The sequence below is a fragment of the Heloderma suspectum genome, chromosome 2 (genome assembly GCF_057233095.1).
Source record: "Heloderma suspectum isolate Gila_16-S chromosome 2, 16-S_ref, whole genome shotgun sequence".
Classification (NCBI taxonomy): Eukaryota; Metazoa; Chordata; class Lepidosauria; order Squamata; family Helodermatidae; genus Heloderma; species Heloderma suspectum.
The window spans coordinates 113,447,638-113,469,297 of NC_139459.1; the positions used below are offsets into that span (position 1 = coordinate 113,447,638).

General features: G+C 40.1%; 1 protein-coding gene across 2 annotated transcripts in view; it reads left to right on the forward strand.

Moving 5' to 3' along the window:
• Window positions 1–21,660, forward strand: part of CNTLN (centlein) — a 267,130-nt gene that overhangs the window by 169,662 nt on the left and 75,808 nt on the right. For both annotated transcript variants that reach the window (XM_084834565.1, XM_084834566.1), the window contains 5 exons: window positions 3,782–3,873; window positions 6,918–7,459; window positions 11,887–12,049; window positions 14,780–14,852; window positions 17,226–17,446. In XM_084834565.1, the coding sequence (XP_084690691.1) occupies window positions 3,782–3,873; window positions 6,918–7,459; window positions 11,887–12,049; window positions 14,780–14,852; window positions 17,226–17,446 (1,091 nt within the window). The remainder of the gene's footprint in view (window positions 1–3,781; window positions 3,874–6,917; window positions 7,460–11,886; window positions 12,050–14,779; window positions 14,853–17,225; window positions 17,447–21,660) is intronic.

Here is a 21,660-nt window from a genome sequence, read left to right on the forward strand (position 1 = left end):
TTCTTTGTTGCAAAGCTCTTCAGTTAGTAATGTGTGAGTCAGTTTCCTTTTAAAATGCTATCCTACTGTAATTAGATCATAAATGCATTGACTCTCAAACCTTGGCTCCTATTAATTAAATGGAATTTGACTTAAAATAATTGTGCTTATCTTAATCACGGATGGGGGGAGCAATCCTATGGCCCCTAAACATTGAACGGCCATAAGATAGTGGGGATTTCCCCCTCCGAGGTTGGAGACGGTGCTCTGACCTTGGAAGGGGGAGTTGGAGATCCAGCCCCTCTTCCCTGCCCCTGTACAGCTGATGCAGAAATAACTACATTGGCTGGCCTCCGAGTTTGGAAAATCGACTTCAGAGAATGGGGAAAAGGGGCGTTCTGGTGGGTGGGGAGGGAAGGCGACTGGAGAGACTTCCCTCACCCTCTGAAGCACCATCTAGTGAAAAACCAAGCCATCAGAGGACAGGGAGACAAAGATTGCCTGGTAGGACATTGGATACACAGGAGCCTCCAAGTTCAGAGGTTTCCATCTCAGAAGGACACAATCCATAGGATTGCGCCCTTGTATGATTTTCATATTGATTGCAAATAATATGCAATAAAGTCCGTGATCTACAGCCACCATTTGCATGGCTTTTGAGGGAACCTTGTGTACCACAGAGTTACATTGCAGTTCACATATACTTGAAATTTCCTCTCCTCTTTTTTTTCATGGTAACTTCTTAGCACATTTTGACCCCTTCAAATTAATGAAGAATCAGTGTTCTTTCTGAACTGCTTTTGCTTTCATGATTGATTCACTGTTTTGGCAGATATCCCAAAACCAAGTACACTGATCCTTTAAATAGTGGTAAACCAGCAGTTCACTTTTTTCCTCATAACCATAGCTTTTATTAAACTGAAGATTTTGAGCTAAGACATATGTCTGTTTGTGTATGAGTTGCACTTCTTCTTAGATCCTGATGCCACAGACAAAATGCGTGTATTAAAGACAGAAAAGTGTAATGCTCGCAACTGATATAATTGCCTGTAATTGCAAACTGAAATGATCAGTCGCCCGTCAGTTTGGAAGCAAAACAGGGCCACCCAAAAATAAAGTTGTGGATTCTACATTTCTGAGGGAATCCCTAGATATGCAGAACAATAGATGATTGTAAATTAAAGGTTTTTTTAAAAAAAAACACCAAAAGCAAGATTGCCTGTGAGCTTTCCAGATGTACAGAATATTGAGATGTCAGTGCGGGGGCGGGGGGACTGCATGATCTATAAGTGGAGGTGAGGAGGGAAAGAAGAAAAGGTAACTGGTCTGTTCAGGCCCCTACTACCTTTTAGTAGGAATCCTGAGAGTTGGGGGATGGTATATTAGGGAAGACATATGTCATGAGGACTTTAAAAACTTCCCTTCCTGCATTATACACTAATGTTTCAGAAAGAGAGGAAAGGATACCTTTTTCTTTCCAACTTTCCAGACCCTTCCCCACACCTGATATATATAAAAACAGTTCCAGATTGGCAGCCAGCCCCAAACCTAAGTCCTCTACCACTAAATAACTCCTAGCAGGGAAGGCCTTGGAGGGAGGTAGATGAGAGGTGACCTAAACAGCATTACAGGCCTGGCTGGAACTCAGAAGAGGAACATGTCTCTCGGCCTGGGGATATATTGCAAATATTTGTTGCAGGTCCCTCTTGTATTTTTATTATAATATGGAGATTCAACCATTGTTGTGTTGGTAGTTGCTTTTTACTGCACAATCTGCAACTTTGCATAGTTTTGCTCTGCAGCAATGAACATTTTAACTGATGTGTCTCTCTTTCATTTGTTGTACTCTGTGTCCCTAATATTCTGGATCATGGAAAAACGTTTAAAACACCTTTGTTTTGAGTATGTGAAAGATACACAGTGTCTTTTTATACTGTAGTTGTAATTCATATATCTTATCATGTTATAAGATAAACATGGAGTGCTTTGATCAATTTACTCTTAAAAACTTTAAAAAATCCCTCAAAAGTAAATGTTGATGTAAAAGCCGCAGTTGACATTCAAATGAGTGAATATTTAGAAAAAGATGAAAAGCATCTATGTATTATCGTTTCATGTTACTTAAGTAGAAAATATATGCAGTACCACTGTGCTGAGGGACTATGCTTGGAACCAACATGGAAGCTAATAGATTAGTATCAAGGTAAAGGTACATATTCCCCAGCTGCACAATTTTACTTTTTGCAGCTTCTATTATCTTTAGAGTAGTGCTCCATTTATTTAATGAAAACAGAAGTTTTAATTGGCTGTGACATGTTCCAAAGACAAAAGAAAGGTCTAATTCACTCTAACAAACTTGTTAGTCACTATTTATGCCAAGAGGATTGCTAACCTACAGAGAGTAGCATGCTTTTCTTCTGCTTCTGCTTTGTGAACTGAAAGTTCTTAACTGACCTGCTGTGTCCACTTGTAGTTTTGAATGATGCTTCTAAAGTGTACCTTTGCCCCATTTAGTAGATATTATTCTCTAAGGATATTATTCTCTTGTTCATCCTAAAAATATGTTTACAAAATGTGAGCAGGTTTGCTGTAATCCACTTCCTTTATATAATATTCTTAGTGCTCATTTCATAGTAAAAGGAGAGCTATAGTTTGGTTCACATATGTGTATGTGTATATTTGTGTACAGATACCCACTCTTGATTTCTCTATATTTGGTTAATGTGCATTTGATGAATGGCAGCTAATTGTGTGAACTGACTTCATTGAGAAGCATTGCATCATTGCATTTGGTGGGATACACAGAGATATAGAAAGTCTCTCTGAGATGCTATGTCTGAGATTGCCCATTCAGACATGCAAGTTGTGATTTCATGTTGCGGTCATCAGGAGATTATCCTCATGGCAAGCTACTCATGTGAGTGGTTCCCAATGTGATCCTGGCTATTTCATGCACTTAGTCACAAATGACATAAAAGAAGGAGTGCTTGAATAGTTTGATGAAAAGTGTTGGAGCTGCTCAGTAGAAATGGCTTACCACATGGAGCAGTGGTTGTGTTTTCAAGTGGTTCACACTGTGCAGATTGCATATTTGAGCCTATATCATTATTTTTGTAAATTTTATAATAAAGCAGTTTTGATGTGCCAAATGTGGGGCTAGAGGAGGGAGGAGGAGGAGCCTTGTAGATGCTATCAAGTATGTAGATGGCCTTCAGAGTGGTGTATAAAATCATGGGTCACCAGTTGGTTATTGGAGTTTATAAGTGCTATGAATCTCCAACATTTCAGTGGGATGACAGGTGTGACTTGTTTTGTAAAGTACCTGATCTTTCACCTTACCAAAAAAGGGATTTCAAAGTTCCGTCCACCCTAATTCTGTTTCTATTTGCTTTGTTCCACAATCACTCTAATCCTCCTGGCAGGGGATGAGACCCAGAGAACAAAACTGCTAGTGACTGTGTAGATAAAAAGATGGTGAATTCGCCTTTTATGGCACAGAAGGAATAGTCTATCAAAGAATGAAGATAGGAATACAAGTATAGCATCTTTAACCTGCACATCTTTTGTACCTTTGAAAAGCTTATATGGGGGGAAGACATGGTGATGCTACAAGGAGTAATAATTATATAGCATAAGACTTTGAAAAGAGGTCACCCATTTGAGACTGACCAAATGGCTTGACAAGAAAATAGACCACAGTGTTCGTAATTGGGAAACTAATGAATCCATTTCTTTAAAATGCCTTAGTATTGTTTTACTTGGGCATTAGGTGTCACAATATATTATTTATTCCTCCTTCCAGAGCTGCTCTTTAGACTTGGTGAAGAAAATGGGGTCAAGAACAGTACGCCAAAGAAGAATGTGAAAGAAATATCAGCACAGACATTACAGAAGGTACCCTAATCTGTAAGATATTGAGCCCAGCAAGTTAAATCTCAATTTCAGTGTAAGGGATCATATGTTAAAAGACAGAACTGATGAATGTAAGCCATGTGTTCTTTTTTTAATTACTATCCATAATTCAAAATAACCCTAACTGCCAAAATTGTGTCAGAAATCAATGCTCATGGAAAATATATGTGTGTCTCTTGTAGGGTGAAAGAAAATGTAAAAATGTGTTTAAAGAGACAGTGAAGAGGGAGGAAACCAATCTGAAAGTGCTCTCAGTGTAAATGGAAGCAGATCTTTGATTTTCACAGCTTGAGTAATTGGGGGGGGGGGCGTCAATTTGCCTTTATATGGTATGACACATTAAAACTACACCCTTGATTGCTTTTTTGCTGGAAAAACTAATAATTTCAGCATATTTGTGTGTCTGTTGGGGGGTAACTTCACATTACAAAATAGTGGAATGTATATTTAATAATCTCATTGATTTGATGTCTGTATGGTGTGTTTAAGATCATGCTAGTGGTTCACTGATTTACAAACTGTGTGTGTGTGTGTGGTGGTGGGGATATACTGTTATGCAGCAAAGGACCTAATGGTGTGCAGTGAAAGATAAATTAATGAAATAATCATAGACTTCCACAAGTCCAAAGTACCCATCTGTAGAGGTTGCCCACTGTTTCTCCACATGATTCACTGCTCTGGCCTTGCTTGCTTTCAGTCAGCCCCACTCCACCAATCAGATAATTCTGGCCCATCTCTTTTGGGAGAGATTGGGTTATTGAATCAATCCTAATGCAGAAATGCAACAGAATTATCTGCTTATTGCAACTATGCATGAATCACCACTCAGTAGCAAATGGCTCATGTAGAAAATGGAGGTGGACTTCAATGAGGGTGAATCATTCTTATTCTTGCACACTCTAAATGTAAATGTTTTTGAATGTGAGTGTAAAGTGTGCCTAACTTTTCAGGAATTGCTAAACACTGCACAGTAGTCTTCGTACTTACACTGTATAATAACAAACTATTTGGATCAGGTCCTAGAGATGAAAAGGTCCAGAAATTAAAAGTGGTGGTGGGCTTCTTTTTTCCCCTCAGGCCTTCACATCTCTAGAGCTGATATTTCTAGTTTGTTCAAGTAGTTCAGTTTGTTAACATCTGCTCACCTAAGAGGCTGGCTGTGTTTTACCATATGTTTTGGGCTTCAAAATATCCTTGAAAGAGCCTTTCTGCTTTTCTATCCCCAACAATTGAGCAACTTAAACGGAAGATTTAGAAGTATGCTTAAACTGAATAGGCAAGACCTTGTGTGACTTAATATCAATATAGCTGTGTCCATTTATCTTATATTTGCGAATTAGCTTGTAGGAAGTACAGTAATTTACAGCAGATGATGTGATTGTGTATACTTCTAACACTTGCCATATGGTCAGGTAATGAAGGCTGTCATCTCGTTATTACTGAATGACAAACATCATGTTAAAGTAATAACACAGAACAGGAAATGCTCACATTCATTTATCTTAAGGTAGAGTGAGTAATTGAAATAATTTGAGCAATACAGTAGAGGATGTCACACCTATCATCTGTGTTTCTGAGTAATTTTGTTTGCCAGGTACGCTCTAATATCTATCTCTATGGATATAAGGTGTTATCATGAGACCTTAGGGTGTAAACCGTGAAGACATTTATTGTTTCCTTTCAACTACTGTAAATGATTTAGCCCTCCACTAAATAAAGAAGAATCTGCTTTACCAAACTTAAAGGCAGCAAGCATCTTACATAAGAGGGGTTTATGATGCAGGCTAATTTGAAGTAAATAACTGTCTGAAAAGCCTCAGCACTGTCACAGGGTGACCTAACCATAGTATATATACTACCCAGATTTGCAGTGAAGAAAGGTATTACTTGCTGTCTTCTGCAACTGAAGGTGGACAGATTATGGTGGGAAGTAACTCTAGCTAAGAGCTGTAGTAATTCTTCCAGAATCTTCCAACTACTTCCAGTAGCAGAATTTGTTTGTTTGTTTGTTTGTTTGAATGGTAGTGTTCTAACTGGGGTTGACCACAATGTCTTTTCTTTCAGCTCCCAGAATTGTATATATACAATTTATACACCATCTATGTAGATTTAATCATTTGATTTCAATTTTTTAAGGTTGACAGCATAATTAGACTTTTCAAATTCATTAAGGGAAAAGTTCAAAGCATGCAGTTCTTGGAGTGGTCATCCTTAAATGTGATTGGACATATCAAGTGTTTCAGAAGAACTGCTTTGATGTTTTGTATTTGCTTTATATAAATATTTATGGTGTAATCCTATGCATGTTCAGACAGGAAAATGTCCTACAACTCCCATGCTAGTTGAGAGTTGTAGGGACTGTTATTTTGTCTAAACAAGCATAAGATTGCCCCCTTACTCATAAGATCTGGATCCTTTCTCACAGCCCAAACAGAACTTTTGTCATCTCAAAAAGTAACCACTCTGAGGCCATCAATGTGCCATGTGTGAGCGCTCACCTCACCACAAACATGGGCAGTTTGAGGGTGAAATATGTGGGAGTTGAACTGTTGTCTGCTTTGTCTGCTCTGCCCCCCCCCCCCGAATTTAATAGACTGAGGGTTGTCTTGTATTGACCTGGGGGGGTTTTCAGACTAAATTCATAGAACCACATTGGGTTTGTAAACGTCTGCATCAAAATCACTTACATTTTAAATATTATTTATTGAGAAAGTGTAACTCAGTCTAAATGAATGTTCAGAATGTACTGCGTAGTCTCTGACCACAGACTCCTGTGTCACTTTGTCAAGAATTTTAACTTCTTTTGCCATCTGCCCTTCGTTTAACAGATGCATTATTGCAGTCCAAATGTATTCATCTACTCTACCTTGGAATTATTTTTCAATTAGGTACTTTAAATAGCTTTTGTCCTTGTATTGGACATAATTTAACTTTCATAGAGTATATAGGACATTAAGACATAATGGATAGATTGGCTGCTATTGCAAAGGTTGAAAGTGAAATACGTTTTTCTCTATTGTATTTAGGTTTCGCAACTGGAAAGAAGGCTAAAGGGTTTTGAAAAGGAATCAAGGAAGTTGAAGGAAGTTAATAAAGGGTTAACTAAGGATAATCATGATCTGAAAGCATTGCTTCAACAGCACAGAGATGAAGCAGAGACTAGAGAGAAGGAGTTGGGGATGCTGCTGCAAAAGATCACAGAAATAAATGAGGACAAAGCACAGCTTCAGTTAATGATAGATGGGTTGGAGAGAGAGGTCGCCTCTCTGAAGAGGCAAGTGGCAGAAGTAAACTCATTGAGAAATGAAAATGAGGATCTGCTGAGTCAAGTGAAGCAATTGCAGAGTTCAGTGGACAGAGCAAGGATAGTGGGTTCTATGGCCACAGTGGAAGCAACCTGTGGCCAATGTAGATGTAAGAGTACAAGTGCCAAAGTTAAGTTGAAAACAGGGAAGAAAAAGAGCTTAGTGGAACATCACCAGTCTCTTCTCAATCAGTCCATCAAAGTTATGAGCGGTGTATTTGAGAACTTCAGTAAGGACGGCTGGGAGGATATGAGTGAAAGCAGGTACGGCTCTCATTAACTTAGCTCTGTAGCGGGGACACTGTGCATATGTAAAGCACTAGCAAATAGAGATTGAATTTCAACTACTGTCGATTTGGTATTCAGAAAAAATACTGTCAGAGCCTTTGAAATATCTTGGGAGGTCTTGTTCTGAGTTTATTGACTGAAATTTGCATGCAAAATTAGCCACAACTGCTTGAGTATTTGAATAGGTGCCAGGAAACCCAAAAGAAGGCAATGCTTGATTTCTTCCAGTGATGCTATTTTCATGCAGTCATGAGGCTTGAAATTGACAGTTTGGCAGGTTGATTTAATTTGCTGGCCCTTTGCATATTCACCACTGACATCTAAGGATTCCCAGGCAAGCCTACGAAGTCGGTTTAGTTATCTTGTGACATGCCGACCTGGGAGGAGAAACATTTCCCCCCCCCCTTAATTTAGTTAGATAAATTCTGAATGGCCCATTTCAGCTTGCTACCAGATGTCTACAAGCTGTTTAACGCCTTTAAATTAAGGACCATCCACACTAATTATTTCATGTATGTTTTATGTGCAGTCATTGTACTAACTTTAATTGAATGATGGCTGAAAATTAGTTCTGTAAAGGTAAGTATAATTGCATAGGTGTATAGATGTGAAGTCCTCTGCAAACACTACTGTCAAGATGGAAAGGGTGCCACTTTAGGATGTTTCTGTAGGCTGTAAGAGGCCAATGGGTGCAACGTTGCTCATCTTCTCACTTGATTTCATTTTATACATATAATCCTGATACGAGTATAGACATTACCCAACTTTCAGACATTGTCCACTGTGCATTAGAATGATGTGCACATTACCTGGATAATTTCTTATTTTCCTGAGAGGGTGTTGCTCATTTTATAACGTTAATAAAATCTTTCTAATGTTATCAAATGGAAAATGTGTAGGATTTCTTTGCATATTATTTGAGTTGTGTAGTACTTTCATAGGTACTACAATATATTGGATACAATAAAGTATCCAATATCGCCACTGAGCCTCCATTCTTGTGCTTGTGGGACCCCACTGTAAGCGCAACATAAAGCTCGCACTTCCTAGAATAACCCTGGAAATGAGCCAAAATGCTGGTTTGGGGAACAGGACGGGTCTGCAGAGTTCCCTTCTGTGAGCTCGACTGATCTCCCCCATTCCTGAAACAAGCGTTTCAGCTTGTTTCTGATTGTTTTGGGAACTGCTAGCTTCCTGTTGTGCTACTGGTGGGTCCTGCCAGTGTGTAGGTAATGTTGGATACTACCTGTAGATCTAATGTTATAAAAAGTCAGTTTGATAATGTCTGCATTACGCAAATAAATTAACGCATCGTGTGCATTATTTAATGCAACTTCGGTAGTTTAAAGTCTGTGGAAATATTATCAGCTTAGAAAAAGCGTGCTGCAAGCATTTTTTCTAGGTAATGATGTTCTAGCTTCATCTAAATAATTTAAGATCCTTTGTTCCATTGTGCACATTGGGCAGAATCCAACTAGTTGCCATCCACCAATGAAAAACCTCTGTTAACAGAACAAGGAGGGGGCAGTTTTCAGCAATCCCCCCACCCACTGTCCCCTCCACCCCCTGAACAGATTTAGGGATGTGCAGGAGCTGTAATCCAAAGGGGAAATTGCTGAAAATTCCCTCTATCCACATTCTGCTGACAGAAGCTTTCTGTTGGCAGAGGGAAACTAGTTGGATTCCACCCATTATCTTCATAACATTTTTGAAGAGTTATTCAGACCTTGAGAGTAATTTTTAATCCCAGTAATATGCCCATTTCAAATTTCTTCCACAATGTAAATAATTATATGGGCTTAAAATTCCACCAGGGGAACTCTAGTTAAAGGTGGCAACATTGCTACCTTGAATACTACCTTTTACACAGGCAACATTGCTACCTGTGTAAAATAGCACAGTTGGTAAGTAACCTTGTTAAAAGCCACACTGATCATTCTAGAGGTCTCTTATCACTTCTACTACTTGGTCATGTGTATGTGATTTGTAGTATTTATGCCCGAACAGCAGCAGTGGTACTTGGTCATATGAACATTTCTGATAAAGTTTACCAATGCAGGGGTTAAACATGAGCACTGTCATAATAATTAGGAAAATAGGAAGCTGCCTTTTACTGAGTCAGACTATGGTCCATCTTTATCTGTCTACGCAATTGGCAGCAGCTCTCCAGAGTCTCAGATGGAAGTCTACCCAGCCTTTCCTGGAACTGTCAGGGATTCAACCCGGGACATTATGCATTCAAAGCATGTGCTCTACCATGAAATTCCCTCTTCCTACTTATGGAATTAGAGCCCCTTCTCTTCTGATATTCACATAAAAATGTGGTGGTCTATTGGGAAAAAACCCTACATTTTTATACCCTGTTATCACTTCCATTTTATAAAAATGTAAAGTGTTGCATTTAAGCAGCTCATTTGGAACAAACTTTAGAAGCCAAGATTGTAATCCTTCAGCAGGGAACTTCATACAGCAAACCAACTTCTCACATTGTTAACAGTCCAGGAAGTATGTGAGGGTATTCACGTCAGCCTCTGTGACCTGCAGTGCCTCCTCTTTTGTGGTTCTGTGCCTCACAGCCAGCTGTGTAGGGAGGCACATGGGAGGAGCTAATAACTCAAGTGAAAGGCCATATGATATGAAGCCAAGGATGGTGCAACATTCAGTAGTGGCGGGCAGCACTTGCTGCCAAACTCCCCTGATGCTCCATTCCTTGGAGGCCCATCTGTATGAATGTTTAAATAGTATCTCTTGTTTAGAACATTATGCCAGTTTCATAACAAAGCTTAAACAAAACAAAATTATTGTAACTTAGGATATATTCACATGGGAACTCCCCACACTTTGGTCCAATGGAAGTATAGACAGTATTACTTAGAACAAAAAGATACCATGGGTCTAGCCAAGTGTTACGTTGGGTTGATGGGTCTGTAGCTCATTGGTAGAGCACCTGCTTTGCATAGAGAAGGTTCCAGATTCATTCCCCGGCATGTCCAGGTAGAGCAGGAAAACTTGTGCCTGAAACCCTGTAGAGTCTCTGCCAGTCAGTGTCTATAATACTGGGTTAGATGGACCAATGATCTGATAAGGCAGCTTCTTATGTTCCTTCTTTTCCTGATAGTCAAGATGTTAATAGTTTGAGTCATGGGCTTCTATACACACATATCCCTGCTAAAATGCAATATGTAAACTAGGCCTTACTGCATATATTTATGTCTTAAATTGAAAGGTAGCACAGTTTACAGAGTCAGAGATATCCCACATATGAACAAATGTAGTATAGCCTCTTTGGAATGTTAAATTCTATGCTTCATATGGGAGAAGAGGCACATGAGCCCAAGATTTGCTCCTGCTCTTATTGTGTTGAGTTTTTATATAGAAAAATAAATCTGACCAAGCCTTATAAATACATTTCATTTCTGCTATGTGGATGTTGCCACCAATGTAAGCCCTATAGCTCCCTAGTCTTCTGTATAGATTACTGGTTGATTAGAGCAGACTGCATGATGTGCGGGTATCAGTTTTGCTTACTCAGTGCTCTCAGGATACAAAAAGAACCTGCTATGTACATATGTCCTTAAAGACTGTCAGATTAAGATTAATTCAGTTTTAAAACTTTGAGGTTAACTTGTCTCTTGCTAGCAACCCTAAAGGATTTCAGATGGCAGATTCTTTAAATGCCCTGAATGTAAGCTGGGCGTAGTTGTTTTTCTAATATTTGTATGTCCTTCATGTGCTTATGTATAGGTTCTTTCTAAATTCTGGGGAAAACAATAACAAAGTTCTCTCATGAGGACAAGCCAAACTAAATCTGCCGTGGAATTTAGGGAGGACTCAGTAGGTTCTGTCTGGATCACTGTTAAGCCAGGCCATGCATGGCCTGTGCAGACGTGTCAGTGAAAATGTAATGTCTGAAGTATGCATAACCCTGTCTAGAATTAATGGCTCCTTGGAATTTTCCCAATACACTTCTGTTCTTCAAGAGAAACAGAAGAATTACCCTATTCTGGATCTTTAGATATGGTTGCAATGTCTAAGGGACAAGTGCTAAGTGGCCTGCAGAGTCCTAGGCAAATAATGCAGGGAGTAAGAGCAGCAGAAGCAATTTTTTACTGTTATCTCTTTTTTCCATTCACTTTCCTTAAGCAGGAAGTATCTGTTAAACTCTAAAAGGGGTCAAACTAAAACTAATGAAATGACACTAGTTACTTTAAAAGAATTATTTTTTCTCTAAATTTCAGGTTATTGCATGACTGTTTTGTGGTGGTTGCGCCAAATGTGCACTTTAGTTTTTTTGCAGATCATTGTGTAGTTCCTTTATTCACACCTTTCTTTATTGGATGGTTGGAGACCATTAAACCCAAGATTAGTAAATCCTTTCTTCTTTTCAAATATGTTCTTCTTAGTGACTCTGAAATACCAACTCCTAAAAACCTGGAGACAAAAACAGCACAGCATATTCCATTGACAGACAAAAATGACCAGGAAGAACAAAATAAGATGGAAGACCATGAAATGCCTCCAGATAATATGCATTTAGAAGGCCAAATCAAATTATGTCATAAAAAGGTAACGTTTGAGTTGAGCACATTTAATTGTGCAGGCTCTTTTAATGGCACTGACAAATATTTAATGGTAACCAAATACAATAGGCCATGTGTATCAGTTGTATGGGATTGTAGTTCCCTGTCCTCAAATGTCTAAAATCATAAATCGGTAGGGATTTATGTTTCCAGATTGGTAAGTGTAAGTGTACAGTCCACAACCCAGCAGGACTACTCCAGACTAAGTAAGGGTAGCTTGTCATCTTTTTCAGTTTCTCCTGTCAGTATTGGCAAGGGGCAGTTGACCAGTTTATTAATCCTCTTGCATTTCTAGATTACTCCGAAGTGAGTTACGTGGGTACACGTATTCTGGATGGAGTAGGGATGTCAGAGGATTCCGCCATGGATCTCGGGGAATCCACCAGTCTGCCACCCCCCCACTCCCCCGCCCCGGGACAGGACTTACCTTGGGAGGATCTTCCTGGCGGCGGCGGTGTGGTGGCAGTGGTGGTGGCCGGTCTTCCGACCGGCTGCCGCCACCACCATTTCCAGTTAAAAAAACAAACAAACAAAAAAACGTGATAGGCTACGTAAAGATTTACGTAGCCTATCACGGCTAGATTTTTTAAAAAAACACAGTGATAGGCTACATAAATGTTTACGTAGCCTATCACGGCTGATTTAAAAGAAAAAAAACACAAATGCGCATATGCAAATGGCGGCGCCCACGGGTGCCGCCTTTTACATTCCTTATTTTGGCACGTCTTAGTCTACGTAAACATTTGCGTAGACTAAGATGGCGAAAATAAGGGGAACGCAAATAGCGTAGACTACGCTATTTGCGTTCCCCTTATTTTCGCCGTCTTAGTCTACGCAAATGTTTACGTAGACTAAGACGTGCCAAAATAAGGAACACAAATGGCGGCGCCCATGGGCGCCGCCATTTGCGTACGTGCATTTTTTTTTCTTTTAAATCAGCCGTGATAGGCTACGTAAACATTTACGTAGCCTATCATGGCTGACTGCAGGGATGCATAGCCGCCGCCATTTGCTTCCCTGCTAGCCAGCGGCCGGATGTCCGGCTGCTGGCGGAGCTGGCCAGCGGCTCCACAGAATCCCTGCGGAGCGGAGCCAGCCGGCCAGGATTCGGGGGGGAGGGACGGAGCGCCTCCTCCCCCGGCCAGAATTTCGGGGGGAGGGACGGAGCGCCTCCCCCCCACCACGAATGTCACCCTTCGAAAACGTAAGTGACTTTCGTACATCCCTAGGATGGAGACACTTTTTCCTACTTGAATCTAGTCATATCCCTTCAAGAAGATTACTTTTCATGTTGCATATTTTATTATCATTTTATTCAGTCCCAGTTAAAATCCTGGAAAGATCAGATCTATAAAGATTTCTCGAGATCCCAGGATATTTCTCTGTTGCTTCAAGAACCATTTCATGACATGAATTGATTCAGATATACCCTATTTTCACAAATACGGGCATATGCCTCATCAGAAATGAACTAAAAGAGAGACTTATGGCTTTAATATGATGGCTGCTAACTGATACATTATCAAAGCAGCATGTTTGGAACTTCACTGTGCCTGGATGCTATGCCACTCCAATAGCATCTCTTAAGAAGATCCATGTGGGTGCATAACATGGACCTTGGGCATGAAACTGTGGGAAAGATCAATATCATTTGCTTAGCCTATGTGGCTTCTCTTAAGAGATGTTAATGGAGTGGCAGTGGATCAAGCTATGGGTGGCAGGGGGTGGCATCTACACTACTCTGGATCTTAACCCCAAACTACCACGCAGTTGTCAAGTATTGTCCATGTTGTACAGTAGCTGATAAACCCCATCTGTTCTGATGCAGGGTTTACCAGCTAGGCCCAGCTTGTACAGTCAGGCACAAATATCGCAGCCCTTTTAGTAGCAACAGTGTGGAAGGTGTTCTGTATGGCAACCATTTCTAAATAGTCACTCATAACATGGGTCTGCTGGTTTTCTCTGTGTCACTGCAGATCCTGTTTGTATCTGTGTGGCAATCAGGTGTGCATGACTGGCTCATCATGCCATGCAGCTTCCACATGCCTGTTTTTCTGAAGAAAGCCTTAATATAAAGTTAGTCAAGCGTACCTCTTCCATTTTTTCTTAATACTGCGTTTTAGTAAGAGCCATGATTGAACTGAATGAGACTTGCATTGGCATTTCAAGTAGAAGACATGAGCTATAAGCTCCTCAGAAGTCTTCATGTTTTCTCTGTATCTTGGATTGTTTCTTAATGTAACGAAGGTTGGCTGAAAAATGTCTTGAACTGTAGTAAAATATATTGTGGTAGATGTAGTTTAGGGCACAATCCTATTGAGATAGTTGGCAGCCTCCGAAATCAGAGGCTGCTGAGTATCCAATGCAGGACGGCTGGAGCTCAGACGCAAGGACAGTGTCTAGTGGCCATAGGATTGCTCGCTTAGTGATTGGCCAAGTAGATGTTCCCAACCCTTGTCCTTCACAGAGCAATCTTCCAGTTACGGACCTTTCCTCTATTCTTACTGCTCTTGCCTTACTTAGCAGCACATTCACAATCAGCAGCCGCATGTAGTTACAAAGCTCAAGAATACAGGAAAGAAGAGCAATATTTTTCCCTTCAAGTGTCTTGATGCATGAGGGGAAAGAGACTGTGTTACTTTTTAAAATATCCACCTACTTTATGTTTGTTTGCACATGATGCTATCATGTACGTGTTTGTTTTTTGTGTCTATAGCAAAACAGAGGTGGAGGCATAGCTCTTTTCCAAAGGAAGAAGACCCTAAATTCAGCACCCATCCCTATTAAAGGTAAGAATCTCATACATGGTTTGCACTAGCTGTTAAAATCAAAATTATAGTTGCCTTTGTGCATGCCTAATATCTGTATGCAGTGACCTTTAACGTGATAAAAGCCAGGAAAATATTTATTTATTTAGTAGATTTATATCTACTAAAATAGATGGGCTTCAATAGATGGACCCTAAGTCTGATCCAGCATGGCTCTTCTTATGTTCTTATACACCACACTTTGACTGTAGTCCTCAAAGCAGCTCACAACATTTATAAACATACAATAGGTACACCAATACACACATTTAAAACAAAAATTAAACAAAAACAACCACCCCAACTCAAGTGGGAGCAAACATCTAATGTTCTTTCCCACTGGGCAGTTGGTGTCAGATGGACCTGTAGCAGGGGAGGCAAAATCCAACTAGAACAGAAGTAGGAGTCAGATGTGGTCTCACCTGCCTTCCCCTTTCCTGGATTCTTTAGCACAGGGCAATTGCTTGGTTCCATTTTTCTCCTCCCACCCAATCCCTGGCCATCACTTGGAGTTTGAGGCCAATTTTTGTTGATGATTATTATTTATATATTTATTTAGAACATTCCTATACCACCTTTCTGGGGGGGGGGGGGAACCAATCAAGGCAGTTTACCCCCACTCCCACCCCAAATCACAAACAAATAAAAAACATAGTAAAACCTAAAAAACAACCTTGAAAGCCATAACAACAATTTTAAGCCAAATGAAAAAGATGTGCCTTGGGCCCCTTCCTGAATGCAGAGAGATTGGGGACCTGTCATAACTCCAGAGGGAGTGTGTTCCAGAATCTGGGAGCAACACAGAAGAAAGCCCTTTGGAGACCTCTGTAAGTGAGGGTGCCTTCAAAGTGACCACTCCTGAAAATTTTAATAACTGAGCAGGTTCATAGCGATATAGGTGTTCCTACCATTAACAGGGTTTTGATTAGTTACACAAACAAGACAACACAGACAACTTAGTGTAGTCCAAACTGGAGTCCTGCTGTTATTTTCCTGTCACTCAGAAGCCCAAATCACACTAATAAAAGCAAACAGAGAACACATGGATAACTGGATTAGCACATTCATGGCTGAATCAGTATCCAGTGGGTATGAAGAATTTCCTCACAGGCGTGGGGTGGATTTGTTGCTGAAAAACCACTGATTTTATATTTCCAAGTCTGCCTTCCCCTTGGAAAACCTAGGGGGTTTTCCTGCCTTCTTTAGAATTTTGTAAATTCTCCAAATTATCTCCTATGCCACTCCAGACAGTATAAGCTGTGCCTTCAGCTCAGGATAGGAGGCAGAAATGTAGAGAAGAAGAAATGACATCCTTAATAGTACTCCATCTTTTCCTGCACTCTCCTATTCTTGCCTCAACAGAAGTTGACAGACTGTTTAGCAGGTGCTTATTTCTGCTTTCTAATTTTTGTGTGTGTGGATTGGACTAGGAGCTCCTTTGGGCCCAACAGTTGCTGGGACAGAACAAGAGACAAACAGATGCCCTTTCAGTTGGGCCCTAGCTCCTAGAAGACTTAAACTGAGCTTCAGTGTTTGGATCTCCCCACACTCCCAATATTACCTTCAAAAAAGCTCAGTTATACCCCTACATCTCCCAGCCATCATATAAATGTCCTGTTCCATTGTAGGAAAAAAGGCCACTGGGCTTTTTCGTAAAAGCAGAGTAATTCTTTGCTCGGACTGAGGCTTTAAGCCTAGGTGAGCTCTCTGTTGTACTCATCTCAAGTTACGTTACTGCCTTGTTTCTTTCCTAATCCTACTTATTAGGAAAAGGTATGTCACTCAATTGAAATAAGGAGGGTGTTGGAGATCTTTATTCTCAGGACAAATTCTTAACTGGGACGCTGCAAGGAGGAGCAAAGCACTCCTAGAAGTGGTTTGTCCTCCTGTTTTCTACATGCCTGCCTTTTATTTTGAGCTGGGAGCGCAGCCAATTCACTCTGGAGTGGCATATGTAATTTAAGAAGAAAAGCTCATAATAAAGGATCAGCATAATCTGATCCAAAATCAAACATATCACCTGAGCTGCTTGATCTGCTTTCTCTGCTATGGTACCCAGTGTGTTCAAATTTGCCATAAAGACATATTTGAAAATATACCCTTTTCATTTCTGATACAGTAGAAGACTGTGTAAAAGTAATGTCTGAGTCATACAGCACCTGTTTAGTGCGTCATCATCATCATCATCGTATACTAAATATTATATTGTACCAGCAAGAAAAAAAAGCTTGAGGTTGACTACATTCCAGAGAACATTTGTTGAGCGTCATTAAAGAGTTGAGAGAGGATACCCATTTCTTCAAATGCCAGTGAAAGGTGTTAAATCAATTGCTGATCAGTGTGACAAATGTTTAGTCAACAGAGAGAAGAGGAGAGGGATTGTGGTCCAGAAACCTGGCTGCTCCATTTCACTCTGGGGACGGATTACATCCTTACAGCAGCAGTTAGCAATTTCACAAAATTCAAAAAGAACAGCATTGTCATCCCTCAAAAAGTCCAAGGCAGCCAATAAAAAATTAACATCTCAGCTGCATGTAACCAAACAAAGACTCCAGGCCAGCAAGCAAACTGTTCAGGTAAAGGCTTATTGTAGGTTTGATATGCAAGCAAGCTAAAGTTTAGCCAAATTAATCACAGATATAGGTCTGTCAATTCAAGGCAGGATTGAATATCACTTCTCAAATGTTTGTTTTTTTATTAACCTGAAATTGGATATGAATTGTATTCCTATCTATGGCTGCATGAAATGTTTATTTGTGAAGATCACAGTGGTCAATAGTGCCTCTGAATGTGGAGGTTCCATTTAGCTACCATGGCTACTAGTCACACAATATGAACACCAGTTGAGGTTTGCTTTTCTCAAAAGTAATACAATTAGTGCTTGTATTGGGTGAGTTCACACATCATGTTAAGCCGCCTTGAGCATAAGCCATGGTGAGTTGGCTGTTCGCCATGGTGAGTTGGCTGTCCACATTACTCCCAACAGATTGGTTGCATTGGTTTTTGCCATGGGTTGTTTCCCTCTTAGTCCTCCCACCCGCTCCCAGCTTGTGTCCCAGGCACCTTTGCAGCAGAAATCCTCATTTCCTAGTTCCCTATATCAACACCCTTTCTGCAGCTGATCCACTGGGGTTGACGGCTGATGAGAGAAACTCCCCCGCTGCCCCCATCAGATTGCAAAATATAATATTCTGAGCCCTGATAAATGTAGTAATGCATTTGAAAACTTAAAAAAAAAAATTATTTGAGGTCTTGCACAAGTGTACAGGACCACAAGACCACCTGTCCGCTACTTAGCCCAGCATACTGATATCCCACTCTTGCCAGTGTCTTTGTTAATTTCATCTTCCACTTCAGCGCTGGACTTGCTAGTGAACACATTTTTTAAAAAAGGCTGCAGCCTCCGGACACTTTTGGCTCCCCACCACCCTCGTGCTTGTCGCTTCCGTCCACCTATCTCCACTGTAAGCTGTCAGATATACATATGGGTTACAAAGCAGTGACAGGGATCAGTAAAGGTATGCAGATTTCAAGGCAGAGCAGGGAGTGAGGGAGACTGGTAAAGACATGCAAATTTCAAGGCAGACAAGTGAGATGGATCAGTAAATATATACAAATTTCATGGCAGAGCAGTAAAGTGGAGGGAGAAATTATGGAAGTTTCATAACAGTGGACTTTCAAATGTGCGCACTTGTACAAGGTTGAAAAAAAAGAAGGTTGAGAATGCATTCAGGACACTGTCCAGTGTACTTTCTTTTTTTTTAGGCACACGGGGCGGAGGGTAATGACAAGGGATGAAGGAGGATGGTGGTGCGATTGTGAAGAGCAGCAGGGTTTTTTGAGATTTCCAACAATCCATGATGAAGTTGCCCTGCTGGGTTCAGCCATCACAACAAGCCACCCTGAGCAACCCAACAACAAGACATGGGTTCTCAGGGTGCCTTGTTCATGGAAAACAACCCACAATAAAAATACCCCCAATGTTTTTCAGAGACACAAGACAGTAATGCCCTCCAAGCCAAAGAAAAACATAAAATGGTTGCAAGAACTCAGGCAAAATATCCGTACAAGTTATGTGCCAATTCTACCTTCTTCTCAGCATCCAATTTTAATTTTCTGCTTTCAACCAGTTATGCGTAAGGTGCTCTATTAGTGCTACCAAAGGGGAAATCTGCACTTTAAGCAGAGGCTTAGGCTACCTTCCAGTGAAAATTAAGGAGGTAAAATATCTCTACAGTCACTGCAGGGAACATATGTATTTTAGAGAGAGCGTTGTGTTTCTGAAAGACCAAATGCTGAGTAGGAAACTGATCTAGTCATTAAATGTTAAGGTAGTCTGTCCGTGGACAACAACAGATATTTTCATGTACTACCATTCTTTTATGATGTGGTTTTACACTTACAGTTCTCCCTAGTAACATTGTAAAAGATGTAGATGAGCTTTGGCATCCGTGGATTATAAAGAAGAATAAGGCAGAAGTGAAAACAAAAACCACTGGAATGATCCAGACAGGTTTAAAATGGTAAATGTTCGTGGCTTTAGGAAAACGTGCTCTGAAATGACACAACTATATTTGATTTTCTTTTGACACTTACCTATATTATAATAACTTGCTGGTGTAATCTTATTTTTATACCTAATTCGTAACCCATGCTTAAGTGTGATGTAATAGCTCAGCTATTACATCACACTTAATGTAATTAAGTGTGTAATTACATTAATTATTAAGTGTGTAATTATTAAGTATGTAATTACATTAATTATTGTAATTACATCACAATAGCTCATATGCAATGAATATGAACTTGAGCACATTCCGGGAGAGAGCGCAGGACAGCAAGGCCTGGCGTGCTATGGTCCATGGGGTCACGAAGAGTCGGACACGACTGAACAACAACAACAAATAGCTCAGCATTTGTAAATGTTAACATAATATGCATAGACAAGATAACCGTGCTGACTGAATGGAACTGAAGAAAGAGGTCCATTAACTGACACAGACAGATGTTCATGCAGTCAGTACTTTATCATAATCCCGGTGGACTCTGGTAGTATAATATCAACGCTAGATATAAGATTTAAATGTTCCAGATGTTCATGTTGAGACAGATTTTACAGTTCCTACAACCTGAGGATTGACGGGAGTCTGTTGTTTTCCTGGATGGCTATACTGATATAGATAGATAGATAGATAGATAGATAGATAGCGACATATACTGACTGCATGTACATACATTGCACATAGAAGCATGTTTGTGGGGTTAACCTTTTTTTTAAGCTATAGAAGTTCATAGAATTCTGGAGTCCATATTGTGTTATCTTTGCAATTAAAACCATACGGCCTGTATTTTTTTTTTTTGCAAGATTACCGTAGGGTGACTGCACATTTGGGACTTGGTCTGCAGTTTCTGAGACTCATCATAAGTACTGAAGTAAGACCTTCTGTTTGTGAGTTAAGTAGTTTGGCTCTGCAATCAGTGTATAGAAATCACAGCTGGAGTTGTTACTTAATGTAGAAGTGATGGGATCTGATCTTTCAGGAGTTCCTTAGAAAAATGTCATAGAAGAATTATTGGCAAAATTCAAAGAAACCCTTTTTAAAAGCTTGTTTTTTTCCTGCACCCCCTGTGTCTAATGGCAGTGTTGAAATTTCCATCACCAGATGTCTGCTCAGATTAAGACATTCTCTGTTGTATGTACTAGAATAATGACAATTATACATGGGTAAAATACAACATTTGCACAGCAAAAACACATAGAGACGCGAGGGATACAAGATTCAATGCAAAACTGCCATACTGTAATTTAAGTGAGTAATTAGTGCCTTTTAAATGTAGCGACCCAATTACAAAGCCCCCCCACTACAAAGTTACCCAGAATCCTTTGCTACAGTTCCCATAGCGCTCCAGAAGTGGCACCACAGGAGTAATTGCATTGTTTTATGGGTTGCCTTTGACATCTGAAAAGGACTGAGTAGCTGAGCAAACCCTCTTCATCTGAAGAGGCCAGGATTAAGAAATGGAACAGACTTGCAACCCACCAGGCAACTGTTTGCAACTCCTTTGGGCTGCACTACATACGAAGGTTGCAAAACAGTTCTTCAGGAGCATTCTTCCAGATGTGTAACTGTTGTTTCTTTTTAAAGCCTCTGCCTGGTATTGCCATATTTCAACCTAAAGAATTCCTGCAGTAGCATTTTAAAACCACTGCAGGCATTTTTTAAACAGTTCCAGTGTTGTTAGTAATGTGTAAAAGAAAATCTGTGTTGCCTGATGCTTTCTGCACTTTACATTGCAAACCTCCTTAGCATTCCAGAGCTTTGTAGGCTTAAGTGAGCTAACGTTTGCTTTAACATGGCATATCTTTAAAATTTATTTATTTATTTCTGTACCACCCAATAGCTGAAGTTCATTACTTTTATAATGGTCAGCTCTCTTAAACTGAATTCAGAAAAGGAAAAAAAATCTGTCATCTTTTCCATTATAGTTATTCCTTTTCTCTTTTTTCCACTATATTTCATAGGAAACTCAGTTTCACTACTTTATATATCTTTTCCTGAGGTTCCTTCATACCAGCAATGGGGAACGTTTGGCCCCCTAGATGCTGTTGGACTGCAACTCCCATCATCCCTTAGCATTGGCAATGTCGGCTAGGGCTGATGGGAATTGCAGTCCAGCATCATCTGAAGGGCCACGTGTTCCCCATTCCTGCCTTACACACTAGGAAAACCCAGAATAGAACTATGCAGATGTATGTTATGGGGCTATTCGTATAAGAGCAAGCTTGATT